The following is a 16,911-nucleotide window of genomic DNA, read 5'->3' as shown; positions in this document are numbered from 1 at the left end:
ATTTGCAGAATGGGAGCTAACCTAGGGGGCAGAACAGAAGCCAGCTATGGAGCACATGCCTCTGGCCCCTGGGCATCTCTCAGAATTAGGAGTATGGCTTTTGTCCCAGCTGTGACCCATGCTTGGTGAGTCTCTGGGCTTTGTAATGATTAGTGCAAGGTAATGGGCACCTAGACAGCACAGCCGTTATGATGTAAGAGACTCCCAGGCACACTCTCACCTTGCATGAGGAGCAGAGAGAAGAGGATGGCTAAGGCCAAGCCCTGGCCCACGGCCTTCCAGTAAGCTTGGTACACGTACAAGGCCACGGCGCCCTCCTTCTTGCTTTCTTCCTGCAGCAGGCGACCAGATGTGCTCTGCTCCTCCTCCAGCCCCTCCTTTGTTTTCTCTGGGTTCTGTACTGACTGGGCTGTGGCTGTGAGAATCAAGGGTCATGGAAGAATGAAGCTTGCAGGGTGCCAGCTGAAAACTCAGTATTTCAGAGGAGCGGGCAGCCTTTGTAGAAAAAGCTCTACAGTGTGGCAGTGAAAAGCAAGCCCTTTTCTCCCACTGGGGAGCCATACCTGAGTCAGACTCTTGTCCATTCTCAGCCCAGGCTTTGGGGACAGCTTGTACCAGTGGCAGAATCTCAGAGGGAGGTCCTGGAGGGTAGAAGGGGAGATTGGGAGGGGACTGTTCTGAGTCTATACTATGCCTTTCTCAGTGCGTGTGCAGATCCCACCTCTCATCCTCTTAGGCCTCCCTCTCTAACCCACCCTAGCAGGATACCCCTAGACCTCGAGCAGGACTCTTAGGCCTCCCTCTCTAACCCACCCTGCTCTGGATACCCCTAGACCTCGAGCAGGACTCAAGTCCATCCTTGTAAACCTCGATTCCGACCAGCAGAGAGGGACGAATGTCCATCCCCAAGAGGACAGCCAGAGCTACGCCTGCCACTCTGTCCAGGGTTACTTCTCATTACTGCAGAGCTTTTTCTCATGCTTCACTCAATTCCTAATATCTGGTTGGAGCTTCATTTCCTCCTGTTTCTCTGCCAGTGAACTTGCAGGTGGTCACATCCCTCGGCATAAAAATCTTCCAGGGTTTAAAAATTTTTGTTTTTACAAAAAGACCATTCTAAACCTGACTCCTTTCTCTTCTCTGAAGATACGAGAATGTTTTCAGAGACCCTGGGCCTTTAAGTTCCCAAGAGCACCCAGTCACAAAGCCCATGAGTCCCAAATACACTGGCGTTTCACCAACGTGCTCCTTTTTCCTCCTGTTCTCCCAGTTCCTCACACCAGTTCTGTGAAGGCAGGAGGCAGCAATGACTGGCTCAGGGCACACATGCAGCAGGTGGCAGAGTCTGTACTTCACAATCCCCTGCCAGACCTGGGCAGATACCTCCCTCACACGGGGCTCCTGCCCCCATTACCAGCCCGGATGAGGCGCCCGGCCTCCATCAGCAGCACCGCGTCAGCCCTCTCCAGGTACTCAGTGCGGTGGGTGCAGAGCAGCCGTGTGGTGTGGCTCAGCACGCCCAGGATGCATCTGTGCAGCAGGTGGTTGGCCACATCTGCATCCACAGCGGCCAGAGGGTCATCCAGGAGATAGAGTTCCTTTTCCTATGGAGACGTGAGGGTACCGTGGGCACCAGGACCCAAAGGCTCTCCTGGGAAGATCTCAAAGTGGTCAGAGAAGACAGTTGAGAGAAACTCTGGGGGCTACCCCTACACTAGCAGAGAAGGAGGTGAGACCTGAGGGTGGATATCCCTTCAGGCAAGAAAGAACAGCACCCCAGGGCCAGCACTCAGCTTTCCTAGGTCCCAGGCCCTCAGCCCATATAACACTTTTTTTTTTTTTTTTTTTGAGACATGGTCTCACTCTGTTGCCCAGGCTGGAGTGCAGTGGAGTGAACACCACTCACTGCAGCCTCAACTTCCCAGGCTCAAGTGATCCTTCCCACCTCAGCCTCCTGAGTAGCTGGGACTACAGGTGCATGCTATCAAGCCCAGCTAAATTTTTTTGGAGACAGTTTCATTCTCGTCACCCAGGCTGGAGTGCAATGGTGTGATCTTGGCTCACTGCAACCTCTGCCTCTCGGGTTCAAGCGATTCTCCTGCCTCAGCCTCCCGAGTAGCTGGAATTACAGGCATGTGCCACTAGGCCCAGCTAATTTTTGTATGTTTTTCAGTAGAGATGGGGTTTCACCATGTTGGCCAGGCTGGTCTCCAACTCCTGACCTCAAGTGATCCACCCTCCTCAGCCTCTCAAAGTGCTAGGATTACACCAACTAACTTTTTAAAATTATTTTTTGTAGAGACAGGGTTTTGCCACATTGCCCAGGCTGATCTCGAACTCCTGGGCTCAAGCAATCCTCCTGCCTTGGCCTCCCAAAGTGCTGGGATTACAGACCTAAGCCACCATGCCCAGCCTACAAATACTTTTTAAAGGCCTTGAACTCTGCCTTAAATCTGCAAAAGGGGATGGGATGGCCAATACCTCAGGAACATGCAAGGGAGGAGGGAAGGAACCAGATGCTAAGGAAAATATTCCTATCCTCCTAACTCAGCTAAGCTCCCAAGGCTCTGGACTCCCCCTACCTCCCTGCCACTGCAACCTCCATCTTTAACTGACCTGGTAGACAGCACGAGCAAGGGCAATCCGGGCACGCTGTCCTCCGCTAAGGGTCACACCCTTCTCCCCCACCTCTGTCTGGTCTCCAGCAGGCAGGATCTGATGGAACAGGTACCCCAGTGGGTCAGGGAGCTCCTATTACCTTCTGGCCCACTTCTTATCCCTTTGCAGGAGATAGTCGGAGTCAAGAGAAGTAGGGAGCTTGAGGAGAGTAGACTTAAATTTGGGGTGAGCTAGTCAGAGGAGACAAGACATAATTCCAATAACATCAAGCATTTATCAAACGCTAACTATGTGCCTAGCACTTTACAGGCATTCTCTCATTCAAGCCCCAATGTAATCTTATGAAGATGGTATCATTTCCTTTTCTCAGGTGCAATCAAAGCTCAGACAGATTAACTAGCTGGCCCACAGCTAGTAAGGGGCAGGACACGAGTTCAGATTCAGATTCTTACCTACTTTGTTACATTTACTACCTGTTTTTTTTTTTTTTTTTTTGAGACGGAGTCTTGCTCTGTCACCAGGCTGGAGTGCAGTGGCACAATATCAGCTCACTGAAACCTCCGCTTCCTGGGTTCAAGCGATTTTCCTGCCTCAGCCTCTTGAGTAGCTGGGACTACGGGCATGTGCCACCATGCCCAGCTAATTTTTGCATTTTTAGTAGAGACGGGGTTTCACCATGTTGGCCAGGATGGTCTCCATCTCCTGACCTCGTGATCTGCCCACCTTGGCCTCCCAAAGTGCTGGGATTACAGGCGTGAGCCACCGCGCCTGGCCTACTAACCTGTCTTTTTAACAGGCAAGGTAGTAAGATATCTTGGGCAGATTTGATGTAAAAGCTTTTATAGGTTTTTACTTTTTTGTGTGTGTGAGGCAGAGTCTTGCTCTGTCACCCAGGCTGGAGTGCAGTGGCACGATCTCGGCTCACTGCAACCTCTGCTTCTCAGGTTCATGCGATTCTCCTGCCTCAGCCTCCAGAGTAGCTAGGACTACAGGTGTGAGCCACCACACCCAGCTAATTTTTGTATTATTATTATTTTTTTTTGGTAGAGAAGAGATTTTACCGTATTGCCCTGGGTGGTCTCTCTTTTTTTTGAGATGGAGTCTCACTCTGTTGCACAGGCTGGAGTACAATGGCGTGATCTTGGCTCACTGCAACCTCCGCCTCCTGGGTTCAAGCTAGATTCTCCTGCCTCAGCCTCCCGAGTAGCTGGGATTACAGGCGCCCACCAACACACTCAGCTATTTTTTGTATTTTTAGTAGAGATGGGGTTTCACCATGTTGGCCAGGCTGGTCTTGAGCTCCTGACCTCGTGATCTGCCCACCTTGGACTTCCAAAGTGCTGGGATTACAGGTGTGACCCACCACTGTAAGCCTGGCTGCCCTGGGTGGTCTTGAACTCCTGACCTCAAGCGATCCACCCACCTTGGCCTCCAAAAATGCTACGATTACAGGCATGAGCCACCACACCTGGCCAATCATTCATTGCTTTCCCAAGTCTGCTAGGTTGAAGGTACTGTTGTAGGCACTAAGGAAAGAGATGAACAACAAAGCTTTTAGCTCAGGGGACTCACCATCTAGTGGATCACAGGTGCTTCCTCTGCGTGAGGAAGGGAATCCCTTTGCTTAGTAGACCATTCCTGAGGCCACAAGAAGGCTTGGAGGTAGTACATTCCTTCTCTAAAAACCTACGAAAGCTGGGCTGGGCACAGTGGCTCACACCTGTAATCCCAGCACTTTGGGAGGCCAAGGCAGGCGGATTACTTGAGCCCAAGAGTTCGAGACCAGCCTGGGCAACATGGTGAAACCCCATCTCTACTAAAAATACAAAAATTAGGCAGGCGTGGCAGCTTACACCTGTAGTCCCAGCTACTCGGGAGGCTGAGGCAGGAGAATCACCGAGAGGCAGAGGTTGCAGTGAGCCGAGATCATTCCACTGCACTCCAGCCTGAGCGACAGAGCAGGACTCTGTCTCACACACACACAAAAGTAAAAACCTATGAAAGCTTTTACATCAAATCTCCCAAGATACCTTACTACCTTGCCTGTTAAAAAGACAGGGTAGTAGGCCAGGCGCGGTGGCTCACGCCTGTAATCCCAGCACTTTGGGAGGCCGAGGTGGGCGGATCACAAGGTCAGGAGATGGAGACCATCCTGGCCAACATGGTGAAACCCCGTCTCTACTAGAAATACAAAAATTAGCTGGGTGTGGTGGCACGCAGCTGTAGTCCCAGCTACTCGAGAGGCTGAGACAGGAGAATCGCTTGAATCCAGGAGGTGGAGGTTTCAGTGAGCTGATATTGTGCCACTGCACTCCAGCCTGGCGACACAGCAAGACTCCATCTCAAAAACACAAAACAAAACAAAACTTAGCTGGGTGTGGTGGCTCACTACTGTAGTCCTTCCACTTGAGGGGCTGAGGTGGGAGGATCATTTGAGCCCAGGAGGCAGAGGCTGCAGTGAGCCAAGATGGCGCCACTGCATTCCAGCCTGGGGGACAGAAAAAAGACCCAGTCTCAAAAAAAAAAAATTAATTAATTTAAAAAAAGGAATAAAAGAAGAATGACAGCTGGAAACAGGATGCCCCATGGTCAAGGTTAAAGGTGCTCCTTTTCAGGGACATTCCACATTTACCTGGGTAGGGTAGTGGTGGTGACATTTCTGAAGGGGACAGCGGGGTTGGGTGGGAAGTCAAGGGAGAAATCTGGAATCTCTTCTCCTATAAATGTAGTACTCTGGATTGGGGGCAAGGGGAAATCTAATAGCTTGGCAGGTTTCCCTAGGGTAACCTGCAACCAAATGAAACTTTGACTCTTCCAAGCCTTGCCGGTGGGAAGTGGGTATGGAGAAGGGGACAAGGAGCCAGGCTGTGCAGAGCTAAGCCTCACAGGTGGAACCCTCCCTAGCTCCAGAGGCCTTAGGGCTCTTCCCACTGCTGTGCAGAACACACAGTCACCATCCTACTGGGCCCTATCGGAAGGGGCAGCTGGACACTCTGGGAGGACCACAGTCCGATGGCCATTCCTAGATAAGTGATGCCCGAGTAGAAGCAACCCCTTTCCAGAAAAGCAAAGCTCTGGTTTGAGGTGTCAGGGACACTGGAGAAGCAGGCAGCTAAGAGGTTTCAAGGCCAGGCACTCACACTGAGGTCATCACTGAGGGCGCAGGCTTCTAGCACCTCCTTGTACAGCTGTGCATCAAATGTCTTCCCAAAGAGGATATTGTCTCGGATGGTGGCAAACTGGATCCAAGGTTCCTGGGTGGCCAGGCCAAAGCCCTTGGACAGCCCCCGCACAGCCAAATGCCCACGCAGCCTGCAGAGAGCCAGGCCAGCAATATGAGGACCAGCTCTCCTCTGGGTCCCTCCATGCCCAGCCCTTGACTCCTAGAAGCCTCTCCAGGCTGCTGTCTTCTACACAGGGTCCCCCTTCATGTCACATGACTGAGCTGGCAGCTCCTGAGGTCAAGGGATCCTAACAAAGCCCATTCTGGTTGAAGAAGGGAAGAAATAACTCTTTGGCTATGGCCAAGCAGCTGTTGTATTTACATCTGTTCAGGAGCTCAGTGGAGAGTATGGCCACCACATTGTACTTGTTCCCATCTGAAAACAAGGTCCTCATCAAACCTGTGCTCCTCTCTGGATCCCTTCCCTGCACAGCCACATTTCTGAAAGAATAGGTGAGACTGGATGTTTCCATTCCTTTGCTATTATAGCATTTAAAATACTCTGGTGTAATGATTACAATGATTCGCTTTCTTGCCCACCTCCTTCTTTCCAGATTGAAAACTCTCCCAATAAAGGGACAATGCGTTGCTCTTCTTAGTACCCTTGACCCCCAAAAGGTGTTCAACACATAACAGGGGCTCAGTGTTTGCTAAAGGACAAAGTAAGGACAGGGGTGCATAGGAGGTTGGTTACCTGTGGAGCTCTCCAGCGATGGCAGCCAGCAGGGAGCTCTTCCCACAGCCGACCTTCCCCACGATGCCCACCAGCATACCCTGCAAGGAAGCCACACAAGCATCTACTATTGGTAGGGGACAGGACAGAGGTGGCAGTGGTCTCCCTCTTGACACTCTGGGCTGCCAATCCTCCCACTGAGGCTTCTCTTCTTTCTTTAGTGTGTAGGGAAAGAATTCTCCACTTCACAGGCTGATCTGTTGGCTCTAGAAAAGTAGGGTGCTTTTTTCTCCACTCAGAGTGGCTGTCAGTTTCACTGTCTCAGTTTCACTGTCTATGTGAAGGGCCTCTGAAGGGGAGCAGCATGCCAGAGAGAATGGGAGGAAACCACTCAAGAACTTCTAAGGTAAACTCTGAGACAGGCACCCCAGAATGGGAGAGGGAAGGGTAGAATTCCAGGCTTTAGGGCCTGGATGATGGGTTGGCTAAGTCGACCTGTGGCTAGACTTCCCATATCTCAGGGGAAAAAGCAGTGCTTTGCATAGATCCCTATTTCTGTGGCTTATAGTTGAAATTTTTCTGTTTACCTTTTTTTTTTTTTTTTTTTTGGTCATAACATATGTTCATGGAACTATCTCCCTCCTCAAAAAAATTTAAAAAAAAATGTCCTAGTTCCTTCTCTAGAAGGGACTGGGCTCTCAGAAGCTCTATCTGCCTGTGATGCCCCAACCCTGCCAGCCAGGGTTGACCCAGCTACAAGTGGGCACCACTTCTGAGACCTTTCCATGGGAATTTGGGATCAGGTCCCAGAGGCAGTTTCTCCTTGTTGGTTGTAACTTGTAAACTCGAGCATTCTCTGTAGTCACATCTTCTGCTCAATGGAGGGTGTGTCCACAGAGAGAAGAGAACCAGGCAAATACAGGGAGAGAGGCACACAGAAGCAGAGAGCTCTGCGAGTTGAGGCCTGGTTCTGGGCTGTTTCTAAGATCCAGCTGCGTTCCTGCCTTTGGATTCTGCAATGTATCTCTATATCCTTATTATACATTCTTGTTTGCTTAAGCTAGCTCCAGTGCGTTTCTGTAACTTATATCCAAAAAAAGCCCCAACTAACACGTTAGCAAAATTCCTTTGTACAAATCCAGCCTTGTCTTGCCTGAACTAAGAGGAAAAACAAAACATACAGCCCAAGCCAGAAACATGAGCCAAATGTGGTGGAGGCAATTCAGCCACCACCAGAGAATGCCGGGTTGAGCTGTGGGGCACAGGGTTGGACAAAGGTCAGGAGAGAGTGAAAACTCAGGACAGGAGGTGAACAGGAGTTGGCTTATGGCCAGGAATGCCCCATTTTAAGTTCTTTGTATGCTGTAGCATGAGTCACAGGGTGTGATTGCTTTTCACCAGCCTAAACAGAGGATCCCCATTTGCAAAATATTTCTTGGAAGCACTTGCTGGGCCTCTCCCCCAGATCCCCAATCTGGGAGAGACGCTACATAGCCCCAGGGCCTGTTCTGAATGCTGCAGCTTCTGAGGGACATGGAGAGACAAGCACACCCATTGGTTTGGACTGGATGGATACAAGCTGCCTAAAGACCAGAGAGAGGTGCAACTATTCTGAGATTCAGATGTGAGGTGTCATCTCCTCATGGATTAGAACCTGCTCACCAAATGCCTATCCCTCCTGCAGCAATTAGAGCTGCAGAGCCATCAGCTATGATTGGCTCGGTCACTGCTTCTCTGACATGAGTTCCCATCTCTCTCGTTAGTCTGAGGACTCTCCCAGGGTGTCTGTCCAACAAACCTTTTTCACTTCGAGATGACTGATGAAGGTCTCCTGGCTGGTTCCAACTGGGTCCCAGGAGAACAAGGCTCCATGCAGCTCCAATACTGTAGATGGCTCTGCGGGGGGATCTGAACAGAGAAGCCACCTGATTTGGGCTCCTAATCTACCACAATCTGCTTGGGGAGGGTAAATCATGTAATTGACTTGCCGGCCCCATATCTACCTGCCCAGAGCTAATTGAGTCTGTTTTGGCTTCCGCTCTCTCTAAGCCCTCTTGGTGACATCTATGCGCAGCACCCAAGTGGCTCCACTTCCCTCCTCATCCTGTGCCAGGTTCTGCCCACTAGCTTCCAATTACCTGGGCTGTAGTAGGCCTGGGGGTTGTGGTTTGGAAGGTCAAGGAAAAGCTGGATCCGGTCCAAGGACACTTTGGCCTCCAGGAGGCCATTGATCACCCAAGGGAAGTTGTTGAGAGGAAGAATGAGCATTCGCACCAGTGCCAGGGCCGTGAACACCTGAGTGAGGTGGGAGCAGGGTTATCTAAGGGCCTGTTTCTATGGGAAGCCCTGTGGACAGGTCTGTGGAGGGAAGAACTGGGCAATGACAGAACTGAAGGGTTGGCTGGCCAATCCTGGGATCAGATGTGGCAGAGATGATCACTTAAAGAATCCTAGAAATTCCAGTATTCCTCAAGGGAATCAGGTTGCATTTTTTTTTTTTTCTTGACAAGTCTTGCTCTGTCACCTAAGCTGGAGTGCAGTGGCATAATCTTGGCTCACTGCAACTTCCACCTCCAGGGTTCAAGTGATTCTCCTGCCCTAGCCTCCTGAGTAGCTGGGATCACAGGGATGCATCACCACACCTGGTTAATTTTTATATTTTTAGTAGAGACAAGGTTTCACCATGTTGGTCAGGCTGGTCTCGAACTCCTGACCTCAGGTGATCCGCCCGCCTTGGCCTCCCAAAGTGCTGGAATTACAGGTGTGAGCCACCGTGCCCGGGCCAAGGTTGCATCTTTTTAACTAGGCAGGCCTAGCTCATTTTGAGTTTTTTAGAATTTCCAAGTAGCAACATCACCTGGCCTTGGCTAGACCCAGGACTGGATCATAGAATTTTTTCCTAAGGCCATTAAAATGAGGATAAAGAGACCTAACCCCAAGCCTGGAACTGACTAAAAGTTGGAGTGAAAGGTACAGGAGAGGAAAGAAAGGAACTCCTTCACAGAGGGGAGGGTTATATATCCAAGGCCCCCACAAAAAGATTCCTTCAGTTTTCCCTTGGTTGAGAGATGACACAGTCAGGGATCCCTCCCTCCTTCTCAGCCAGCACCGAGGGCCTGAGCCTCCGTCTTCACTTCACCAAAGTCTCCTCGATGCTGCTCCCCTTCCCTCCTGGTCCTCACCTTGGTGGCAGTGAGCTGGTGCCCCATGAGGACATAGGTGATGAAGATGACGATGGAGATGACAACCGGTAGGGCAGCCCACAGGTATACACAGGCCGCATCCAGGTATTTGATGACCCGGAGTTGCCCCAGCTCTCGAGCCCGGCAGGCCTCTACTCGGGCTCCCAATGCCCGCTCCCACCCGCAGAACTTGATGACCCGAATGCCACTCAGCAGCTCTGTCACAAGCTAGGGGAAGAAGACAAGGGAGTGGTGTGAAGTTGAGGCACTGCTCATGTGTCTTCTCTGCCAAGTCTTCCCCAGGCTGCTGGCAGAATGTCCAGTACTCTAAGCTCCCACTCTGCACTGCCCTAGTCTTGGTTTTCTTCCTCACCTCAGTACTTTCTGGAAATCCTGCCCTTCAAATCCTTTTCAGCCCTGGGTTGCTTCCCCTCCCAGTCTCTCTTTTACTTCTCCATTTGCTCCAGCTGGGGACAGCTTGGAGTGGGAATTCCCCACCTTCCTAGGAGAAGTGGTGGAAGGTGGAGCCAGGTCACCACAGTGGAGTAAAAGCACTCCTCCCATTAGATGAGAGACAAAGCGCTATCTCCCAAAACCAAAAGATGTGGGCTTCCGGGGCTGGCCTCCCAGTTCCGGCCCCTGGCTGGAGTGGCACGGAAACTATTCCTGTAGAAGTACACAGGCATAAGAGGCCACACCACAGCCCAGGGTCAAACAGGCTAATGGGCCCAGGGAAGATGAGCAAGGGCCAAAACTCGTCTGTAGCTGTCACAGGTAGGGGAAAAGGCCTCATGCCATAACCATCCATCAACCTCCCTTCTCTCCAGGAGCACTCTGAGCTGTTCCACTAAGCGTCGACAACTATGCTGTATGAACCCCCAGGACTGCCATCCCCTTTGTGAAGGTACCCACAATCACTGCAGAACCCAGAGCTGATTCAGCCAAACCCTAAACACCTAGAGTTGGCCCAGGCAGGAAGTGACCTATTCCCTTCCCCTCAGCCTATCCAAAGAGGCAGCTGAGGTTCTCCTAGGTCTCTACATGCAGCCATGGGGCGGTCTGTGCCCTAGATATGGAGGTTGGAGACTTGGGTCCCAGCTCTGGCTCTAAAGACCTGTTTGGTGCCAGGGAGATGACTTCCTACCTCCCAGGGTGGGCACATGTATTCAGAGCTTGCTTTGTGACTGGCACTACACTAAGCATTATCTCATGAGATCCTTACAACAACTCTACAAGGTGAGCTACTATTATTCTCATTTTACAGATGAGGAAGGGGAAGCCCAAATAGGTTAAGTGACTTGTCTGAAGTGATTGAACTAGTCAAGTGTGGAGCCAGGATTTGAACCCAGGTCTACCTTTCTCCAGTCTCAGCTCTTAACTTTGAGGTCACTCTCACTCCCTCAGGTAGTGTGCATGGGAAGACCTGGGGCCCTGGGCTGGGTGGGGTCTCCAGATAGCTGAGGGACCCCAAGTACCCCCTCACCTTAACCCGCGCATCCTTGTGCCGTAGCATTTCCTGGTTGCTGGCCATGATGCGGGTGGCAATCACTTTGTTGACAGGTACCAGTAGCAGTGCCAAGATGAGACCACCCATGAAGGCCACGCCTACCTGCTGGTACAGCAGGTAGAGGGTGATGGCCAGCTGCAGGGGCAGGCCCCAGGCTTCATGGAAGCTCCCAGCAAAGTTAAGCAGCCGTTCAGAGTCAGTGCCTAGTAGGTTGAGGGCCTCCCCAGTAGGAGGGCGGCTGGGCCCCAGCTGTAAAACCTTGCGGTACAGGATGTTCAGCACGGACCCCCGTGCCTGAAGTGTTACCTTATATACCTCATACCCATACTGATTCTGCAGCACAGCACCCAGCACAGCCCCACCAGCTAGCCCCAGAGCATAAAGCAGGCCGTGGCTTAGTGGCTCCTGCCCCTCTTCCAGGAAGCCCACCAGTAGGGAGAGCAACAGGGGCCCTGAGAATCCCAACATGGTCCCCACCAGCTTCAGCAGTCCAAGTGCCAGATAGCACCGTCCAAAGGCCCCATACAAGGCCCTCCACAGCCGTGCCCCCTCCTGCCAGTGTGCCTGGAAGACACGAGCCAGGTAGGTTGGATGCAGTCTGTGGGGGAGGCGGCAAATGTCCTGAGGCTGCCGGAGCTCTCCACAGGCCCCACGGGCCAGTAAGGGTGCCAGCCAGGCATACGAAAAGCGTGACAGCCAACTCTCCCCATCTTCAGCCACCTCAGGTTCTTGATCCTCAGGCAGGAGGGGCTCCTGAGCCCAGCGTTCTCGTGGTCCCCCAGGAGCTGCCCATCCCAGTGCGTAGGCCAAGAGTGCAGCCAGCTGCAGGATGAGCAGGCATAGGCGGGCCACGGGCCCTGGGAGAAGTGGGGGCAGAAGTGTGCCTCGCTGGCAATGCCACAACACAGTCAGCACTAGGGCTGGAGCTGGCAGCAAGGCTACCAGGGCCAAGGCCAAGGGACCCCGGGAGTGGCCATGAGGGGAATGTGCCAACAACCACAGGGCCAGGCTGTGGCTGATCCAGGCCACAGCTGCCACGCACCCTGCCAACACCTCTAGTCCTATGGGTCCTGGGCCTGCCCCTGGTGGCAAAGCAACTGGAAGGAGGTCTAGCAGCGGGAAGACGGAAAGCAGGAAGGAAGCTGCAAGTCGGAGGCGCCATCCAGGACTGCAGAGTAGGATGTAATCTGGACTCCTGGGGACAAGGGGGAAGACAAGGAGGCACATCGTGGCTGACTCAGGACCCAGACATACCCCTCACCTCCAATAATTCACTTACCTAAGGAATCAACTCCCTTCCTGCCTTGCACATCTCATCCCTACTCCACTTTACCTCGGAACCCAGGGTCTTTTCTCCCAGGAAGTCTTCCCAGATGAACCTAACTCATTTTCTGACTAACTGAGCTAACTGGCCACCTGAACCTAACTCATTTTCTAAACTACCCACACCATTTCTGATTCATTTTTTTTTTTTAAACCACAGACATTAACAATTTTGAGGTAAGATTGTACTTAACATGAAGACTAACTAGGAAAAAAAAATCCTGGGTACTATGTTTGCTACTTTGGTGATGGGATCATTAGAAGCCCAAACTTCAGCATCACACAATATATCCATGTACAATAACAAACAAGCACATATGCCTCATGAATCTAAAACTAAAAAAAAATCCAGGCCGGGCACCGTGGCTCACGCCTGTAATCCTAGTGCTTTGGGAGGCTGAGACGGGAGGATCGCCTGAGGTTAGGAGTTCGAGACCAGCCTGGCCAACATGGTGAAACCCCATCTCTACCAAAAACACAAAAATTAGCCAGGCATGGTGGCAGACACCTGAAATCCCAGCTACTCAGGAGGCTGAGGCAGCAGAATTGCTTGAATCCAGGAGATGGAGGTTGCAGTGAGCTGAGATCACGCCAATGCACTCCAGCCTGGGTGACAGAAGGAGACTCTGTCTCAGGAAAAAAAAAAAAAAAAAAAGTTTTCATGCAGATAACTGCTAAAGGATACATATTCATTTTTACAAAAGGATCCACCTAAGAGTACCCTTAAATTCACCTGAAGCACTATTAGATGAATAAAAATCGGACTTACATACAGCTTTTATATTCTAATATGGTAGCCTAAACTTTATAAAGGCTTGGAATATTCTACTCTCTTTCCACTGATTGTAGAAGGTGGTGTGGATTGCTTTTGTGACTCCTTTAGCTGAAGAAAAATATCTCTTTTTGCTTGTGTTTACATCTTCTTGGCATACAAAAAAATATTTTTAATAAACAAAAGGTGATCTGTCTGCATTAAGAATCAAATACAGGGGCTGGTCACAGTGGCTTATGCCTGTAATCCCAGCACTTTGGGAGGCTGAAGCAGGCAGATCACTTGAGATCAGGAGTTTGAGACCAGTCTGGCCGACATGGTAAAACCTCGTCTCTAATAAAAATACAAAAATTAGCAGGGAATGGTGGCACACACCTGTAATCCCAGCTACTTTGGGACACTGAAGAATCGCTTGAACCTGGGAGGCGGAGGTTGCAGTAAGCTGAGATCATGCCACTGCACTCCAGCCTGGGTGACAAAGAGAGACTCCATCAAAAAAAAAAAAAAAAAAAAAGAATCAAATACAGGAAAAAACATATCTGCAGCAGTGAGTGTCAGGATGTCTTGAAAGTTCATATAAAAAGAGGACTGAGTCTGTTACCCCCTTTGTTGGCAGGGCTAGGTTACTAAAAATGTTTACTTGTAAACTAAAATGCAGAGTCTTGCTCTGTTGCCAGGCTGGAGTGCAGTGGCGCGATCTCAGCTCGCTGCAACCTCCGCCTCCCAGGTTCAAGCGATTCCCCTGCCTCAGCCTCCCGAGTAGCTGGGGGTTTTCTTAAAAGTCCACCTGATGACAGTTATTTGTAGGGATTTAGATGGGAATAAAAAATCAGCCTTTAAGAATTCTATTTCTGGGCTGGGCATGGTGGCTCAAGCCTGTAATCCCAGCACTTTGGAAGGCCGAGGCAGGTGGATCGCTTGAGGCCAGGAGTTCAAGACCAGCCCACGTAACACAGCGAAACTCCATCTCTAGCAAAAATACAAAAATTGGCTGGGCATGGTGGCACACACCTGTAGTCTCAGCTACTCCGGAGGCTGAGGCAGGAGAATCGCTTGAACCCAAGAGGTGGATGTTGCAGTGGGCCGAGACTGCGCCACTGCTCTCCAGCCTGGGTGACAGAGTAAGACCCTGTCTCAAAAAAAAAAAAAAATTTATATTTCTGGCTGGGCATGTTGGCTCACATCTGTAAACCCAGAACTTTAGGAGGCTGAGGCAGAAGGACTGCTTGAGCCCGAGTTCAAGACCAGCCTGGACAACAAAGCAAGGCCTTGTCTCTACTAACAATAATTTTTTCTTTTTGAGACAGAATCTCGCTTTGTCGTCCAGGCTGGAGTGCAGTGGTGCAATCTTGGCTCACTGCAACCTCCGCCTCCTGGGTTCAAGCGATTCAAGATGGGGTTTCACCATGTTGACCAGGCTGGTTTCAAACTCTTGACCTCCAGTGATCCGCCTGTCTCAGCCTCCCAAAGTGCTGGGATTACAGGCGTGAGCCACTGGGCCCGGCCAATCTTTTGTATTTTTAGTAGAGATGGCATTCTGCCACGTCGGCAGGCTGGTCTCGAACTCCTGGCCTCCTACAGTGCTGGCATTACGGGCTTGAGCCACTGCACCCGGCCTATTAAAAATAATTTTTAAAAAAATTAGCCAGGTGTGGTGGCATGCACTTGTGGCCTCAGCAAACTAAAAGGCTGAGGTGGGAGGTTGCTGGAGCCCAGGAGGTTGAGGCTGCAGTGAACTGTGATTGCACCACTGTACTTCAGCCTGGGCAACAGAGGGAGACCCTGTCTCAAAAAACAAAACAATAGTAACAACCCCCCCACCCCGCCACACACACACACACAGAAAAAAGGAAAAGAAAAAAATATATACATTTCCTAAGATGTGGGGACCCAAGAAAGAACACTGAGCCCTTGGAGGCATAAACTGGCCCCAAGCTGGCCATCAACCAGCCTCATCACCCCTTCAAGTCTCTTTTCCTCTCTGAATCTCACTTTCCTCACCAGCACGGTGAGCAGTGAGTTTCAAATTAAAGCCTTCTGAGGCCCTTTCCTGTCTTAGATTCTCAATCTCTCTAACCCTCCTCAGCAACACACACAAGGCTGATAAGTGAAGTGAGGCACAATTTCTATTGATCACACGATGGTCTTTCTTGCTTTCTCAGGGGTCGGATGAATCCCTTCCTTGGATAGAAGCTGTGGAACTGCTTGGTCTGGGAGGAATCCTGATTTGTTTCTTACACAGAGACAAAAGTCTAGAAGGGTTTAATCACCTAGCATAGACAGCCTTCTCAGAAGAGCAGCTATTAAAAACTGGCAGTCTTTTGGGAACTCAGTCTAATGAGAAAGCAAGAAAGACCTCTTGGATAGGGACACTTTCCCCCATCAGACTAGGAACTCCCAAAGGCAGAGACCACACCGTCCTCCTGTCTTCTCGGCAGCCAGAATGAGACTAATTTTAGTCATCTCTAGCCATACAAGAACTAAACACAAAATCAAGTTGAGTTTAGCATCCACATCTTATAGCCCTTAATTGGGGAAGGCTTAATGTTTGATTTTGCTCTTCTTGTCTATCTACTGCTTCCTCTTCAGCTGAGCCTACGTATGCTTTTCTTAATCTGGAAACAGTAAGGTTTCATGGGTTGAAGTGGTGAGAAACTGAGCCTACAACTTAAACACATCATCGCTTCTGGCTAAAAACATTGTTCCCCCAATTCTGCCTCCAATTCATGACAGCTGAGTCTGGGTAGCTGAAAATGGACAATTCTGATGATTTCTGACACTCATTGGACCTTTAAAAACATGCCAGGCACTGCACTATATTCTTAAATTCATTCTCTCATTTAAACCTCCCATCAATGAGACTCAGAGAAGGCAGGTACTTGCCCAAGAACAGCCACATTGGTGCTAAGTAGTAATGCTTAGATTTTATTCTACTTCTGCCCTACTCCAGAGACCTCGCTATTCTGGTGACACTGCCGGAAGATATAGGTTGCGGGTGAGATCTGCAGGCACACACGGACAGATGCCTTGCGCCTGTCTCTACCCACCTCGGGGTGCCCAAGTAACAGGCACTGAGCACGGCGAGGAGCGCGTGGGGCAGGGCGCTGAGCACCAGCTGGGTGAAGCAGTGGCCTGTGGTGTCCCCCTCCCACAGCGGGAGCGGCCACGCTGCGCTGCTGCCGCACAGCTGGGCCAGAAGTCGTTCCATGGACGCCTCACCTGAAGGGAAAGTTGAGGGGGAAGGCGGTGCAGGGCAACAGCCGCCTTTGCCTGCACTTCTCAGCCGGGTCTCCCCGCCTCCAGCCCCGCCCTGGAACCGGGACCGCCCGTCGCTTCCGCCCCGAAGCCAGACCCCGCCCATTCTCGCGGTACCAAGGGTAGAAAGGGAGGAGGTTTCCCCGGTGGATTTCTGGACGCTGGTCACCCACCTTGCCATCTGTTTTTCCCCTCCCGTTTTTCCGCCCCCAGGCATCCGGAACCTCAAACCTGAAGAAGCTGCTGTGCACCGGATTCGGATATCCTGAGTACTGGTGTATGCAAAAAAAAAGTACTGCCCGGCCTGGGTGCTGGGCCAGCCCCGGCTGGCGCCCCACCTAGAGGCTGGAAGACCTG

General features: G+C 51.1%; 1 protein-coding gene across 9 annotated transcripts in view; it reads right to left on the bottom strand.

Moving 5' to 3' along the window:
* The window catches only part of ABCC10 (ATP binding cassette subfamily C member 10), a 22,691-nt gene extending 5,780 nt beyond the window's left edge, over positions 1–16,911 (bottom strand). For 4 of the 9 annotated variants that reach the window (XR_009211320.1, XM_058432370.1, XM_058432371.1 and 1 more), the window contains exons 1-11: positions 16,347–16,911; positions 11,181–12,399; positions 9,698–9,925; positions 8,654–8,810; positions 8,314–8,423; positions 6,537–6,616; positions 5,760–5,931; positions 2,617–2,715; positions 1,415–1,604; positions 564–641; positions 221–415 (exon numbers count right to left, since the gene is read on the bottom strand). Coding sequence is in view for 8 of the 9 variants with exons in the window: in XM_058432370.1 (XP_058288353.1) it covers positions 221–415; positions 564–641; positions 1,415–1,604; positions 2,617–2,715; positions 5,760–5,931; positions 6,537–6,616; positions 8,314–8,423; positions 8,654–8,810; positions 9,698–9,925; positions 11,181–12,399; positions 16,347–16,771 (2,953 nt within the window). In the remaining variant the exon portion in view is untranslated. Of the gene's footprint in view, positions 1–220; positions 416–563; positions 642–1,414; positions 1,605–2,616; positions 2,716–5,759; positions 5,932–6,536; positions 6,617–8,313; positions 8,424–8,653; positions 8,811–9,697; positions 9,926–11,180; positions 12,400–13,674; positions 13,774–16,346 lie in introns of those variants that run through there. The other 5 variants (XM_032140770.2, XM_032140771.2, XM_032140773.2 and 2 more) reach the window with 5 other exon arrangements.

Source organism: Hylobates moloch, unplaced genomic scaffold (genome assembly GCF_009828535.3).
Source record: "Hylobates moloch isolate HMO894 unplaced genomic scaffold, HMol_V3 SCAFFOLD_20, whole genome shotgun sequence".
In the NCBI taxonomy this organism is placed as follows: Eukaryota; Metazoa; Chordata; class Mammalia; order Primates; family Hylobatidae; genus Hylobates; species Hylobates moloch.
This window is presented reverse-complemented; position numbering and strand designations above follow the sequence as displayed.